The 16,778-nt window shown below is 41.8% G+C and overlaps 1 protein-coding gene across 2 annotated transcripts in view; it reads right to left on the bottom strand.

The window, feature by feature from the left end:
* dph6 (diphthamine biosynthesis 6) overlaps positions 1-16,778 on the bottom strand; it is a 74,360-nt gene that overhangs the window by 25,712 nt on the left and 31,870 nt on the right. The window contains exons 9-12 of one of the 2 annotated variants that reach the window (XM_050062665.1): positions 16,026-16,176; positions 15,487-15,612; positions 12,741-12,870; positions 12,436-12,610 (exon numbers count right to left, since the gene is read on the bottom strand). In XM_050062665.1, coding sequence (XP_049918622.1) covers positions 12,436-12,610; positions 12,741-12,870; positions 15,487-15,612; positions 16,026-16,176 — 582 coding nt within the window. Of the gene's footprint in view, positions 1-12,435; positions 12,611-12,740; positions 12,871-15,481; positions 15,613-16,009; positions 16,177-16,778 lie in introns of those variants that run through there. The other variant, XM_050062666.1, reaches the window with a different exon arrangement.

The following is a 16,778-nucleotide window of genomic DNA, read 5'->3' on the forward strand; positions in this document are numbered from 1 at the left end:
TATGCGCTTTCCTGCTAATCTCCCTAATTCGAGAGAATCGGGGAGGATCTCGCTGTTTCAGCTGAGGGGCATGTTGTCTGATTGAATGATGCTGAAACTGCAACCCTCAACCCCCCGTTCTTTCTCCCTTCCGAGCTGTGACCACCTCGTCTCTTCTGTCTTTTCATATTTTTTCCTCGCTCTGAAGCTACATCTCTCAGTCTGGCTGGTAATGGAGGCACTAACTTAACCTGGGCACAAAAGAATTATGTCAACACACAGTGGCACAACCATTAAAGCGTAACTGTCAGTAGTGGTGAAGTTAAGTAAGTCTGTGTGTGTGTGTGACAGAGTGCATGAGAGGACCACAGTGTGAAATGTCTTTTCTGAATGAGACATTGTGAATGTCAAAGACAAATCATCAGCTTGGGATCAACATGAAGCTGCTGGTTCAGAGGGAAAAGTCCTCTACGTCCACATCCAAAACATCCAGTTAAACACACACACACACACACACACACACACTGCTGCTACTCTGTCGCTTGTAATGGACCCAACATGTTGTTCATCATTCACAAATAAAATATGTATAACAGACAAACAAAAGACAGGCTGAACAAGACGGTGCAGGAAATGCAAAGGGGAGCAAAAAGACATGCAGTCCCGTTTGGTCTCAACAGATGGCAGTATGGCTGCATTAAAAAGGCAGCAGGAGCACCAACAATGCTGTTCATACCAAGTCCACTCAATCCATGGACAGGCTGGCAAGACAGCATCGAAATCTTCTTGGATTTTCTTCTTTTTCTTTTTTTTGGCAAAGTCAAAACATTCGCATAAATAAGCCACAAATTCCAGCAGTGAAATGCATGAATATGGATGAAGGAAAATATGGGAGAAAATTGTAAAAAATAGTACAAATTGTTTGGGGTTTTCATTCAATATCTACACACAAGTGTTGTTCTATATTTATTTTAATCATCAAACACCTAAAATCTAATGTAGCTGAAAGGTGTCTTTAAAAATATTAACAGTTAAAAAAATAAAAAATAATTTCAATCAAAGAAATCTTTGGTTTTACTTATTTTAGAATTATTTAAAAATGTTATTTTACTGTAAATGTGCACCACACATAATAACACTCTCACTATAACTGATGAAATACAATGTGCTGAAAATGAACTGAATCCCCGCTGAAAAATAAAGCAAATATTACCACTGCTGTCGGAGCATCTGATTCAACTCGATAAATTTCGACATGTGGAAAATATTGTGTGTACTCTATATTATATTGAGTGAACTCTTACCCTGAGCATCCCAACTACATTACATTACTCAGACTTACGGGGCCTGACATCCCCTTACATAATAAATCCATAATATCAATAATAAATATATATTAAAAGTGAACATGCTGATATGTCCGCGGAAAGAAAAAAAAAACAGGAGGCTGTATATTATTCATCTGCAGGGGTTTTTACCTCGGTAAAACGTGCTTTGATGACAATGGCATTTGAAAAATGAATGACCCGGGTTAAAAGTTACTACTCAGAAGAATTGCTCCATGGGAAATTTATGATGAAGCGAGTGGCCAAAAGTAAATGGAATGTAAACGCTAACTCTTGTCTGACTCGTCTGTGCTGCTGCTGCTAAAAAAAAAAAAAAAAAAAAAATCAGCTAATAAATGAAGACAAAATGGCAAAGCGAGCACACTGTTGCATGTGGATGTAATAATCATTTCTAACCAGAGGCGCTGACTGCCACTTTTAATGTGTGCAACTTATGGAACTGCAGAAGCACAGGAGAGCATAATAATTGTAGAGGTTTCCTAAAATACACAAACTACAGCGCAGGGCTGTGGAGCAGTCTGTAGGTGAATCTGCAGCAGTAACAAGCTGCTTTAACAGTTTGGGCTGGTGACAATTAGTGTTATAAACTATTTATTGGTGACATATCTATCATGGTTTCTTACATGTTTTCTATGCAAACAAAACACTCTACTAATAAAATGCTAGACAGATAGCTATACATCAAAAATATGAAGAAATAATGCAGTTTTTTGTGCCTATTTAAATTTAAATTTTCTTCCTAGATTCCTCTAATGTTTCCACATTTCTTGTTTTGGAGAAAAGATTTTGGCTGTGGGTGAAACACTGTAAAGTTAGGGGGCTATATTTCACCCTAATGCTGTTCCCTATTAGTCTCTGTATGTCACCTCACTTGTATGTCTGGCTCCTGTGTTGTTCTGTCTGTATTTGCCACACGTGTATATTTCAGAAGGAGCATCTTCCAGACCCTCCCTATCTGTGTGTTTTTGTCTGTGTCTGTGTATGTGTGTGTGTGTTGGCCCTGTCAGCTATGCCCTCTCGTCACTGCAGGGGGAAGAAACACACCCAGGCAGCTCTGAATATAGTGGCTAGTTACCATAGTAATGGGATGGTCATACGTCTCTCCTCTCCCAGACAGTGATGGGAGTGGACAGGACACGCCGCTATGCTTTTTATCTATGCATTTGGTATTCAGTTATTTCATTCTGCAAATAAAAAAGCCGGAGCCACCGCACCTCTCCTTGCTCTTATTCAAATAGAGGGGGTAAAATGGGAAGTAAATAGTTGGACGTGGGGGTAATAATTCACACACGGGACTACAAATAATGATGTGTTTTGGAGTGTTTGTGATTGCGATTGTAATAGGGCGTGTGTCGTGGCAGATATGTGCCGTGGTGGGATCTTTACATGACGCTTCTCAGATGCCTTCTTGATGTCATCAGCAGTGACAAAGTGAGGAGAAAACAAGCGTGCGCACGCGTACACACTTGTGTCGCATGTGGTGTTAAATTAAAAAGCAGGAGTCTACAATTTATCAAATGAAATCAGATTCATGCATCATTACTGATTGCATTTATCTGCATTCAATTAAATGTTCTAGTACATTTTATTCTTGTACTGTAGCCACTAAAATATCACAGGCAGTAGTCAAGTAATTTGTACTTGGATGGGGTGCTGACCATTCACTAAAGATTTTGTTGTGTCTTGCGGCTTCCCAGGTGACATGTTTTTATTTACATGCATAACTAGTATACATGTATCTCCGCATCATTCAGTATGTAAAAGAGAAAGAGGGGGACGATGGCTGTGGCTATCCTGTCCCTGCCTCCCATGGCTTGTTGACATGAACCAAGGCAGTCAGGCACCAATAATACATGAAGAGCTGTTCAAAGGCAATTAGGATCAGTTGTCAGGACCGGGCCCATTAATGAGTGGGAGTGTGGCAGGGGCCGGGGCAGAGGCACAGCGCCGGCGTACGCGGCCGCGTGAGAGTCAATGCACTCTGACAGATCCAGTCCTTCCCCTGTCCTCGCCTGGTACAAGCTGATACCAGTCTGTCCCCACGTGGTGCTGCAGCAGCAGCAGCAGTAGCGGCAGCAGTGGCGGCGGTGCAGGATAATGTATTAAAATACACACTGACTCCTGAAAATGACCACCGCCATGGCAGGTCAGCTTCTGCGCGGTCACAGCAGGAGAGAAAGTGGAGGGGGGGATGTGGGGCGCGTGGATGGGGTTGGGAGGAACGTAATTACCTCCTCTGCCGTCTACCACTTCCCATAAAACTGCCCCCCTCATCAGATTAAAAACGTAGTCTGGTATGACCTCTCACATATATGTGTACACATTTACAGGCACAAGCGCCCAACCCCCATCCTATAGCTGCAGCTATGTCCCAGGACGGAGCTATGTCCATGTCAAGATGGATACAAGACAGTGTTGAGGAGTATGCACACGTGGGTAAACAGACTTGCACACGAGCAAACATTTGCCATCGAACGTTAGGTGCCGATGGTCTGAGATAATGTGTGCATGCTCAATTGCCCATGTTGTTTGCCTTTGCATACATCTTTATCTATCTGCATGTGAATCAAAGAGGTCTGAATGCTGTAAACCTGTCTTGTCAGTCATAAGTGTGTTACAGTGAGTCACCTGTGACTCATTTTAATGACCAAACCGGTTTACCTTGTCATACAGCCAGGGCCTTTCACAAAGAGCACACAGGTGTATGTGTGTGTCTCTGTGTGTGTGCGTAAGACCTGGCCTCGGGGCATACAGCCGACATGCCATTGCGGCAAGGTCTTACTGGGTTTGATCAGTGTGTTTCGTGTGTGTCCGGCTCAAGCGAAGAGAGTTGACCCCAGTGTTTGGGGTAGGATGAGTAAAGCCTACAGAGACAGGCTCAGGTGATGTACAGAGACAGGAAGTGAATCGATGCTCGCTGGGGAAAGGCTGTGAGGTGAAGCCCGACTGTCAGTCAAAAAGCCTTTCTGACTCTCCCCAGACAAAAGGTTCAACTCACTGCACACAATTCAGGCATTCAGGAAAGGAAACAACCGGCCCGTTCTACTTGTGCCTTCAGTGAAATGAAAAGAAAAAAACAAATCTGTGTTAACATCCTCCAATGCAACCAGGAGCAAGTACCTACAAGTGCTGAAGAGCGCCGTAGTTTTGAGGAGCCTTCACTCTCATGACTGCTCAAACCGCTGAGCCTTCAAAGACCTCATTTTTCATCGACTCAATTACTCGACAACTGTTCCCCTCCTGGTCCCACCCCTTCCTCCCTGCCTCATCTCCCCTCCTCCTTGCTTGGAAGTGATCATTTGTTCTTTATTAAACTTGATAACATCCCTTGCATTGTCTGAGCGTGCACGCCGGAGAGCCGCCCCTACTGTTCTAGCCTCCAGCGCTTCGTATTATTGGTGCATTATTTCACGCATGCCCTCGTCTTTTATCAAGCGCTTTTGAAGTAATGTTAATAGACTAGAAAATTGAGACATTTATGAAGTATGGGCCGTGTTTATGAAAAAATCCATAAAGTATGACAGGGGAGAGGTGAGATAAAAGCAAGGTTTTAATAGATTATGGCAAACAGGGGAGAGGCGTCAGATGCTGACAGGCACCTCCTCCGAGATCCCTCATATTTTATGGGATTAATTTTGTTGTATTAGAAATGAAGTTAAATGTCCTAATTAATCTGTTCGTGCTGCATGAATACCTCCCCGAACGCAGATGCACGCACTGTTTTTTGGCTAATTACTCTTCTGTGGTAATTGAGGTAGATGTAGTCTCTAGATGTAGACTGAGGAAGTTTGGGGAGGTGGGGGGATATTTGATGTGATGGAGGGGGGGCGAGGTGGTGGGGGGGCTGCTGAATTGTGCATGTTGGCTCTTTTATGGTAGTGAAACATTCTGGGTGAGAACAACAAACCATAAAACTAAAGCACTTAGCTTAATTTCTGCTATTCATCACTAAAATTTGTGCTTTCTCACTCGCCACACTGGCTCATATTTAGCTGTCAGCGCTTTGATTGTTCGCCATAAAGCAGGGCTGCTATCTTAACAAACTCATCATGCACTACTTGTTCTCCTTGTACATTAGTAATGGAAATCACTGTAACATATCTGTACGTTTCTTATTAAACATAGATGGGAAATGATATGTTAAAGGGATGGTTCAGCCCAAAATCAAATATACATATTTCTCCTCTTACCTGTTGCGCTATTTGTAAATCTAGATTTTTTTTTTGGTGTGAGTTGCCGAGTGTTGAAGATATCAGCCGTAGAGATTTACTTGTTTTACTTTAGAAATAAGTCTTGTTTTTTACTTTCAGTGCTAAGAAAAAACTTGTGGAAGCTACTTTTCTGTCTGTGATTGATTACAATGATATATTGTACATGCATGCAACCTCCTTCATTTCATGTAGCCTCGACTCAGTATACCATGTATCTCTACATTTTATTACGAATGCAAAGCCACTTACTCAGCACAGCATTCATTATGATTTGGTGGGCTGGACGACAGACAACAGCACTGGTATATTTTTATCTATAAAGCAATACTGGGCAAACGTCTGGCCTACCTCTGCACCCTACCTCTGTTAGTTACCAGCTACGCTCCTCCAGGTGGCTGCTTTTTAATGTTACCCCAGGTTTTAACAGATCTGCACCTTGGACATGGAACAACCCTCAAAAAGATCTAAAACTAGAAACACTTATATCCATTGATGAATTTCAGGGCATCATAAAGAATGTAGTGACAGATTTATGTGCTTGTTTTTCCTGAGAGGCCACTATGTTTGAATAGTTGTTGTGTTATTGTGGATTTGTGTATTATATGTTATATTTATTGCATTTTAAATGTGTTCTGATTAGCTGCTACCTTGGCCAGGTCTGTCTTTTAAAACAGTTTTTCAACCTCAATGGGACTAATTGGCTAAACAGAGTTAAATAAAAATAAAGACATGTCTGCATTCTCTCCAATAAAGTGGCAATAGATGGCACTAGCTTGTGGTGCTTCAAAGCACCAAACAATTTCTTTCCAGAAATTAAAATCTGGTCACTCACAATAATCCACAGATCTTGTTGTGAATGGTTTCATGTAGGAACTAGTTTCTTTTTTACCAAACTACACCCTCCAACTGTATCACTGCACAGAAGGAAGAGTGCATCTACTCATGGACGAAAGGCTCATGCTTGTGACAGGGCAAGATATAAACATTAGTGCCGTCCTCCTTGGCTGAGCTGTTACATTAGCTAGCTCAGTGATGCTAGGTAAGCTAACAGTAGATCTTGGGGTGAAGTGTCCCTTTAAACGTGTATATTTATTGAGGCACTTTGGAAACATACCACGTAACGTAACCACAAGTCTATGATCTTTATTGCATTTGTTTTCCATCTCTATCATCTCATGTTTCCTGTCACTCTCTACTAGCGTTGACAAAAATGTTGATTTATCGGTACATATCAGTTTTGAATATTTGAGACAGTTTCAAGGCTTATTTTTCGCAGTATCGGTACACCCGTACCAGCTGCTCTTTCTTACTTTCTCTTATTAATGTTTAGTACTGTACTTCCGCTGTTCTCTGCTACTAACCAAGAAAAAAGTCATTAGTGATGTTTTGCTATAGCCTTATTATATTAATCTTTTAATAACAATTTTAACTTGTATGCTCTTAATGTCAGCTTTTGATTTGGATATCGAAATTTGCTTAAGGTACTGTATCAAGGTTAGAAATTCCAGTGTCGTGACAACACTGCTCTCTATGTGTAATTATCTTCTAAAGTCCTTAAAGTAATCTTTGAAAATGTAATCTATATACTGCTTTGTTGGCTTAAATAAACAAAATCAAAATGAGGCCTCCAACAAGCGGAGGAAACGTCTACACATGCTCTTCTTTGAGTCATTCTTGCAGCCTCTTTCTGGTCCTACATGGGTGGCCCAGCCTCACTGTGACTCAGCCTGACCTCTGAACTTTTCATCAAGAGGGTCAGACAAATTTCAGCTCGATGTTTTGAGACATTAAGACTCCTGTGAGGAGATTATTCAAATTCTCCCTCCCGCCACAGTGCACCCCTCCCTTTGACGCTAATTGGCAGCGTCAGATCCACTTTCCTCCTGATGCCTCACAGTCCACTTTGACAATTTTCAAAATCCAATGCAAATCCTATCGCGGGCTTGTGCAAGACACTCTTCCCACAATATTGACTGTCACTCACAATTAGGGGAATGAGGCAAGGGGTTAGTGTTCACCAGCAACCTGAGGCTAGCACAGTCAGCTCCCAAAACACACCCCGCAGAATCTGATCAGTGAGTATAATTTCCTAGCAAATATCCCAGGGGTGAGCCACTTACCTTAACAGGAAAGAGGAGATGTTTAACAGCCATTCAACTGATAGTCGTCCTATTCAGAGCTGCTTTGGCTATTGTGTTTGCTTCTGTAACTGTGGCTCCAAAGGGAATGTGATTGAACAGGCAGCATTAATCTACATAGATGTGGAAAAGGTCCTGCAGTCTGAGACTCCTGTTGTTAACTCTGACTTTAGTAAATGATAGGTCAATTTTTTCCATCTGGCAACTCATATGTGTTATCATCTGTTAGGAGAACAAATGGATTTCTGTGTAAAAATGTGGAGCAATGCTGGCTACAGAAATCTAGCTATTATCTTAATGCAGCAGAATTGTTTAAAAGCTCCTTTTAAGAAACATCTGACAGAAAATGCAGTAATAACTTTTATTTCTTTTAAAAGCATGCCATTACTTGGCTTTTGTCGTAATGAGCGAATTTGTTTTGATAGTTTTGCAACGAAGATACTGGATGTCTGAGAGCATTTTTTGTTTTCAGTCAAGTGATTGATGTAATAAAACAGTTAAATTTCTTATATCTTAATTAGATTATGCAAATTGTGTTTAAACAAATGACAGCAGATTTGCATTAGATCTCAGATAAATAAGACAGCAAAACAAACAATATAAAATTAGTGGCAGGAACTCTGATCCTGCTCCACTCGTAAATTATACATCATACTACAAGTAATACAAATTATAGCAACCTCTAAACACGTGTCAGTCAGGTACGGAACATATGAGATGTATGAAAGCATGCATTAATTCGCTGTTTTTGTCTTTATGGCTTGCGGCTTTTACCTAAACTACCAGCATATCTTACATTAACATACAATACACAGAGAGGCCCGCAGCTTTGACATCATAAAGGTTAACTAATTCTTTAAATCAAGTCAGATCTGAATCTGTCAGCTCGCCAGGCCAAGTCGACAGTCAGTCAGCTTGCCATTCCCGAGAGCTGAAGCTGAGAGACATGACAAGCCGGGCAGATAGATGAATAGATGGATGGAGTTTGAAGGTCCAGCATCCATCACATGCCAATCCCTAATGCCGTTCCTCTCTGCCTCCACCAGCAGCATCCTTTCAATGGGGGGACCTACTGTAGTCAAATCCTGCAGGGCCCAGAGTACCATGTTCTGTCAGTAGCCATGTGCTGTCTCTCAAAACCACTGGACACTTGTCAAAAGAATAAACTGGTCCCAGTAAAGCTGGAAATTGATCAGTTTATAGCTCTATTACAAAACATACAGTTCCATTGCTTGATTATGATTGGCTGAGCTGCATTTAAAGCTGTTGTAAAATACTCTATAAACACACAGCTGTGACCGCATTACAGTTTTAGTATTACTGCACCAATTCATGACCTTTTGTCATGTGAGACACAGGGCTGAAGAAGGCAACCGCCAACCGACGAGAATGGTCAGAAATACACATGGCTGTCATTTAAGGAATGCACAAAAAACCACAAAGATGCCGCCAATGGAACAACGAGAGACTACAGGGATTTATGTTTAAGCAACCAAGGAACCTACTATGTCCTGACTTCACTGGAGATATACCTGTTGGTGCTGCTGCTCAATCTACCAGCCTTTAATCTCCATCCAAAGCCAATAAACTACACCAACAATCTATGATAAGTTACCAGTTTAACTTTACCTACTATGCTCAGTTTTCTCTCACTATGTTGTCCATTACTAGGGATATAATTTTTGTCGCAGTGTAGTAAAATGATACTGCTGCCAAATGAGCAAAATAGCTGCCAATAGTAGATACATATGTGGTTATAATGTAACTACAACATGATGAGAACTTTTTTGGTCTTTCTCCTGATCTTAAGTTTACTAGAGCCCATGCGGGTGAACTTCTTTGGCTCCATGTCGCTGCCAATTTGTAAAGCAGCCAGTACTTTCAACTGCATCTGCCTGCTGCTTGGCAACCATTTTGCTAAATGCTGTTGAAGAACTACAGTAATCAGTGGAAGAATTTGTTATCAATGCATTTTATTTTATGAAAAATTGCTAGGTATATGTAGCAACCATAGAGTGTTTAAAAAAATGAAACTAGCCATAGCGACATCACCAATTGGTTTATGGACTCCCGTTTTGAAGCCTCAAGTTTGGCATTTTATTTTTTGCCATCTTGGTTTTTTGAAGCCAAAAGTGACAATATTTGAATGAGACTGAGAGCCCATAGACACTACGCACAGACAGCCTTTCACTGACAGCAGCCTGCCTTTAATTATGCAATTTAAAGGGGTGAGTTATATGAAAATTCAGCCTCCAGAACAGTTGTCACGAATAGGAAAATTAGCTACAAAGACCAAAACCATTTTTTGTATGGACATGACCACTGGAGGAAGTGCAGCTTTTGGTTTAATTTTTCAGCTGCATGGTAGTAACTGTTTTATAAAAGCAATAAGCCACTTAAGGCCATGGTTTTATGGCTGTACCCGACTCAGAACTACCTGAGTCAAACCAGATTCCACCATTTAATATGAATATTTGATGATTTTTTTCCCCCCCTTGTAAAGTTTTAAAGTTTGAACGGGCCTCAGAAGGCATTCAGTGTGACAGCAGCATTTGTAATATAGTAAACAAGATAACTGCGCGATCGTAAATGTGCAATGACATTTTTTTCTAATACTAGACATCAAACAAAAGCCAGAGATTGTATCATATTAAGTATCTGTGAGCTGTAAATTCAATACTTCTAAGCAGAAGAGAGAAGATAATGTTATCTCAAAACCTCTCCTCCTCCATGGCGCTGCACCACGTCCGCAGCTGTCCGTACCAAAGAGTATCGTGAAAGTCAAGAGCGCTCGCTCTGCAGTGAAATCTGGGGAGTTAAAGCTCGACTTGAAGCAATCATAGTCAACTAACTGATGATTCAAAACTCCAACCTTCAAGGGGCAACCCGAATTGGTTTACAGTGATTTTAGAACAGCTAAGGGGTGTTGTTAGACACAATGCAGAGCAGCTTCTCAGCCTTTCACATCTTATTGCTTTATTTGAATACAGCAGATTCAAATGGTTAGCATTACTATGCTTTGTCAGATTAACAAATAGGAAGGTAAACAGTTGACCATAATTATTTATCGAAGGCAATTCTCAATTTATATTTTTCCTCCATTAAGTCACTGCCCCCTCAAAGTGCTCATTACAAAAAACACCTCTGCTGCACAAAACTGATTACATTCTATGGACATAATTAGGATCACCAATTCATCCTTTAATCATTTCAAGTTCAACCCCCCTCCTCTCCTTATATAGCTGGATCCTTCTTTTAATTACTAATTCTTGTGTATGTGGAGGGCTATTTGGCCTCACATAGCAGTTTTTCTGTCTCTGTTGCTGCCATTGCCCTGTCGCCATGGTGTCACACGGCAACAGTCACCACGGAACATTGTCATTAAGATGGAGTCAACGTACTGGTGAGAGGAGGGGTGGCACTGCATGCTTGCTCACAGCAAGGGGGTAATTGTATCAATATGTAAAAATCTCGAGCTGCACTGAAGAGTTGTTAATACATTTTTGATCAAATTAAGCCATCGTAGCGTGGAAGAGGAGCAGACACACTGTGAGGCGACGCAGGGGTCGTGTGAAGCGTCGCGCACAGCTCTGAGCAAGCAAACTCCTCTCATTGTTTTCTCAAATTGCTCTGGATATGAATGATCATTAGAGGAATGAGAGATTAGACTGTTTTCCAGAGGCAACAGCACATGCCTACAGCTGACTTCAATTTCATGTCTCAATGAGACTCCATTGAGGAAATCAAACACTGCTGGCGCGTTAAAAGCAAACCTGACTCTGTAGGTTACATCCCAGGAATCCAAACTGCACAGGATCCTCTGAGCTTTGGTGACACACTGGTGAGATATGCCGTCAAGCTCTAAATGAATGGCTAATCCACACATGTTCTCACTCATAGACGGATTTGGCTGCAGGATCAAGGACAGTGTGGAGGAGATGGACACTATCCTTGTTGACAGTACCTTGACAAGTGTAATCCCATATAATACACACTGGGTAAACAAAACACCAAGCCAACCGTGCAACCACGGCCCACACTTCCTCTGCTCTGCCTTTGAATTGCACATTCTTCCTGGGTTTGAAACAATATGAAAGAAGTTCTATTCGTTGCTTTACAAACAAGTGCAAAAATGGGTACACACTGCCCACTATAATACGAATACATATTTACATGTATACATAAAAGTAGTAATGAGAACAAACTATCACACGTAACAACAATCAAATGCATCTGCGCGCGTGAGACAGAGACAGAGACGAACACAAAGTACTGCATGTAATCTGAGACACTTCAATTGCTTTGTAAGAGTCGAGCATAACAAAGCATCACAAGAGTCATCACTGAGATTCATCATTCATCCAAGTAATCCTTGGTATTCCTCCACTGATCTGTTGCTTACCTCTATAAAGTGATACTTTGAAATGCTTTGCTAACAATGACGCAAAAGAAAAGAATGTTCCTTGTTGTTGGCTCAGCCCCTTCGACAAGGATCAAGGGATTCAGTGGATTATTTGCAGTAAGTAGCCACATAAGATGTGCGAAGAACCGAGATGAAATGAACAGAAAATTATAAATAGAAAATCAGAAATAAACTAAGGAAAATATAAAAAACTGGCTGGCCGCAAAGCATATACCTTTGCTGAAATGACCGGCTGAATAACTGATTAGTCTATCAACAGTTTAGTTTATGATTAGTCTAATAAACTGTCAACACTCTTACCCACTACCAGGAACACCACCCCTGCCATGGAGACTTACCCTGAGGGCCTGACTGTAGGGCCCGATGTTGGCTGGGGCCCAGTGGGACAGGCTCTGGACATGCAGGGCTTCCCTCTGGTGGAAGCAGCCTTCCTCCAGAGGCTCGGTCCAGTCATGGAGCAGGCAGTCCATCTGTAGCAGCTGACCGGCAGGTAGAGGAGCCTGAACACACACCCTGAAAGAAAAAGAGGGGGAACATAATATGAATGTTACAGCAACAACCTGGATTGAGAATACAACTACTACAGAGAAGCAAATGCTTTGGGGTTTGTGGGAAAGGTCTGCATGTGTGTTTGCACCTTTACCTGGCTGGAGGGTTTATGCCAAAGTGTTTCTTATAGACTGCATTGAGTGGAGCAAAGTCTTCCATGGACCTCACGTAAAGGTGGACCAGGATGATGTCCTTCATCTTCCACCCTCTGCTGTCCAACTCACCTGGACACAACACATTATACTGTAAATCACTGTAGTGTAGCATATTGTTAACTACAGTAAGACAACCTAAACTACTATAACCTTATTCCAACTTGACTAAGGCTGGAGATATTCTTGCTTTTTAACCACAAATTCACGTACACAACTGGCTGGCTTGTGAGCTGAATTGTCATTGGTGACATCGAGTTTACAGTGGTGTCCAAGTGAAGTCCCTTTATCATTTCTTATTCAACATTAAGCAAACACCTCCACATCTTCCAAGTTTCAGTGAAACAAAGAATATTACAGTTCCTAATATTAGCTTTTACAGTTTCTGAGATCACAGCAGAAAAAGCAACAGTGGCATCATTGTAGATTGTATGTAAGGTCCCTAAATCAAGCACATTGTGACAATGGCAAGTGTGTCTCTCACACTGCCCCTACTGTCAATGTGTGTATCAAAAAATGAGGGTGCGTAGCGTTCATTTCTGAGGAGGTCCTAATGGACAAAGGATACACGAGGCAGCCATCACTCGCACGCAAATGTACAGTTAAAAGCAAGTACATCTCTGGCCTAAGCTAAACTGGCAGAGAGGCAGTATACTCCAAAATAAAAAAGCAATATGCTCCTAATAAAACCCAAATGTACTGTGTTTACACAGGCAAAATGGCAGGTTTATGACCAAAAAGAAGTGCTGCATTTGGCCCCAGTATCTCCTTGTTTGTTTGTGACTGGTCACCAATTTCAAGCAATTGGTTCTTTGAGAGTCATGTTTTTGGTTTACCTCTATAAACTTATTGTAGTTCCAGTATTTCTTTTGACATCTTGTTTCAATGAAGTTAAGAGTTGTATCTACTCCCACCGCAACAGGCAAGCTTGCCAGTGAACAAATACTCATGGAGTCCAAGTCAGTTCACAGGCGTTTGCTTGTGTCAAAATGTCAGGATTTTAGCTGTGCTATACCTACCAAATAAGTCAGTCTGCTAAGACATTTGAAGGCTATCACCACTGTAGTGAAGAGGTGGATAGTTTTAAAGTTTTTTTTTTCCTGACACTGAAATCCATTGAAACTGCATTAAAGTGGTAATGGTATTTGTCCCTTTCTATACAGAGCAGTCTATCACAGCATGTGAGCACATTGTAGGCTTTGGATGCAAACACAGGCACAAGGGCTCAAAGCAAAGTCTTTCTCCCTACAATCATTTGAAAGAGCTTCAAGTTTGTTTTTCCTTTGCCAACACTAGCGTCTCAGACTACTTCGCCCTCATACAAAGAGGTTGTTCATTAAATATTAACTTGTTTAATATTGTCTCTGCACTGTGAAGGCTGTTCAGCCGAGCACCACGATAAACATTAAATATGCCTTTCATCTTTCGCTCCTCTTTCTCCATCAAAAAAGAGAAAGGGAAAAAAAAGAGGCTCAGATACACTGTAAGAGTGCACACTTTTAAACTTCTGCAGGGCAAAAATGATAACCCACCCAACATGACTGCACAGTGTGGGGGTGTGGGGGTGTTTTAAAAGAGCCTTGGTTTGGGTTAATTTTGAAGCGCACGTCCTTGTTTGGTAGCCAACTCGCGATCCCAATGTTGTGACGGACGGAGTCTCTGACACACAGGGTTTTGCCTGCTGGGTTGACAAGCACTTTCGAATAAAGAGCAACTTCTCAAGCTCCGCCACACCTCCTCATGTGTCTTTGGCAAATGCAGCAAGGAGAAAGAAAGACGCCCAAGGGACAAAGAAGTTTTCCATATGTATTCCTCTCTATTGGATTTTGGGGGCTAAGGTAGGGAGTGTAGTACAGTCAGCCCTGTAGAATCAACTCTGGACAAAGAAATTCTGTATCATCCCCCCTTGATCTACGAAAGATACATAGGGAGCAGGTCCCGTCTACAGAGTCAACCATGTTGCACCACCATGTTTCTACAGCAGCCCAGAACAGACAACCAAACACTGGCTCTAGATAGGGCCATATGGGTCAGCCACTGTCATTAGCAGCCCTTTTACAACAAAAGTGTTTCAAAAAAAAACCAACTGAAACCAAGTGAAACTTTTATTCAGTGTTTTTACCAGTTTAAATCACCAGGACCATTTGTTTTGGAGAGTAGAGGCCACTGCGGATAATTCAGCTCCTAATAAAAACCTCCTGAACTTCTGGATCTTTCGTTATCAGAAAAAATAGGTAAGCACACATTAGCTGGTGCTAGGCTAGCAGCTCGTCTCTGACATGCAAAACAGCATCAGAGAAACACTGATTTGTAACGTGACACTGCTTTATATAGTGTTTTTACTGGTTTTAATCACCTGGTCTGTTTGTTTTGGAGAGGAAGAGACTGTTGCGGATAATCCGGCTCCTGGTAAAAACCTCTTGAACACTGAACACTGAAGGAATTCTAACCCGGAGAGTATGCTTGGCACATGGGAGAAGTTTCAGCTGGTTGCAATCTGCTATTCTCACCACTAGATGTCACTAAATCCCACACGCTTCTCCTTTAAGAAGAATTCTCTAGCAGACCTTTGTGTTTTTCTTGAGTGTAGAGATACTTAAAAGCATGTAAACAGCTTCAGTACACCATGTTCTTCAAAAGTGTTCACTCTCTTCCTAAATACTCTCACTCCCTAACACTTTCCCTTACTTTGCAGCTGTGTGAAAGCTGCCGATGTCTGGCCTTGGATCCCAGGATCTTTGCTCTGAAGGCCATTGATGCCAGAGATCCACTGATAGCCTCTTGAGCTTCTTGATGAGCAGGATGGAGGGAGATCTGCAGAAAGAGGGACATGAAGATGAGTAGCTGGTTTGGACTGTACAACAAATGGTTGGTCCAAGGCTTATACAGCTTGTTCAAGACTTTAAGAACACACAGTTAAGTATGTAAGTATCTTATTTCTTCATTTACAAATAGTGCATAATGCTGTGTGAGAGGTAATTCATGCATAGGTTGGTTTATGTCAAAGGAGAAATGAATTCAGAGACTGTCACCAATACACTGCTGAAATGACAGCTCTTGTCAAACAATCACTCAGAAATACTAGCATCATGATGCTGGCCGCATGACACAGATTCAGGGAGCACAAACCACACACAAATGCCATCTGACAAACACACACACACACATAAATACACACTCAAGCATGCATGTCAGCACGTGCGTGTCTCACCATAAATGAATCTCACCGTGGCCCCGCTGACAACTAAGGTCACAATTTGATGTAAATTCTTGCTGGTTGTCTTGAGCTTGATCAGCATATTCCACCTCCTCAGTCATCTTGTCAATGGCGCTCTGGCAAGGACAACTACCATGGGGCAAAGCTCCCGCCACCACATCCTGCAATAAAGCACCACAGGGAATACATCAGGCCAAACGCCCACCAAAGAGCGCTGAGCCTTTTGCAAAGACAGACAAAACGCCGTATAATTAGCCAACCTTTTCAAATACCCCACCAAGCAGGCTGTGTGTGTCAGTCTTTCATGACAAGGGCCCAGACACATAACTTCAAGGTGAATGAATATGAAACAACATGCTAACATATTCGCGGCTCAGGCGAATAGGGAGCGGTGTTTTCTGATACTGTAGATTCAATCATGCTGGCTGTCAGTCAAAACTCGTGACTGGATGGGTGAGACATGTTTTGGATTTCACCAGCTTCTTCCTTCTGTTTACTTATACTTTGCCTGCTACTTCTTTAAATAACAAATCATTACCATTCTCTAAGGCATACATATTACCTGCCAAATCCTGCTGGGGCATCACACATTTGAATACATATTTCATATTTTCCTCAATGCCCCCCCTCCACCCTCCCCAACACTCATTCACCCCCCTCATCTGCTGTCAACTGCATTAGGCCATATGATAATCAAATTAATTATACTTCAGCCCCTCTCTCCTGGCCAGCATGAAAAATAGCTTGACTAGCATTAACGGAG

This window comes from Epinephelus moara, chromosome 14 (assembly GCF_006386435.1).
Source record: "Epinephelus moara isolate mb chromosome 14, YSFRI_EMoa_1.0, whole genome shotgun sequence".
Classification (NCBI taxonomy): Eukaryota; Metazoa; Chordata; class Actinopteri; order Perciformes; family Serranidae; genus Epinephelus; species Epinephelus moara.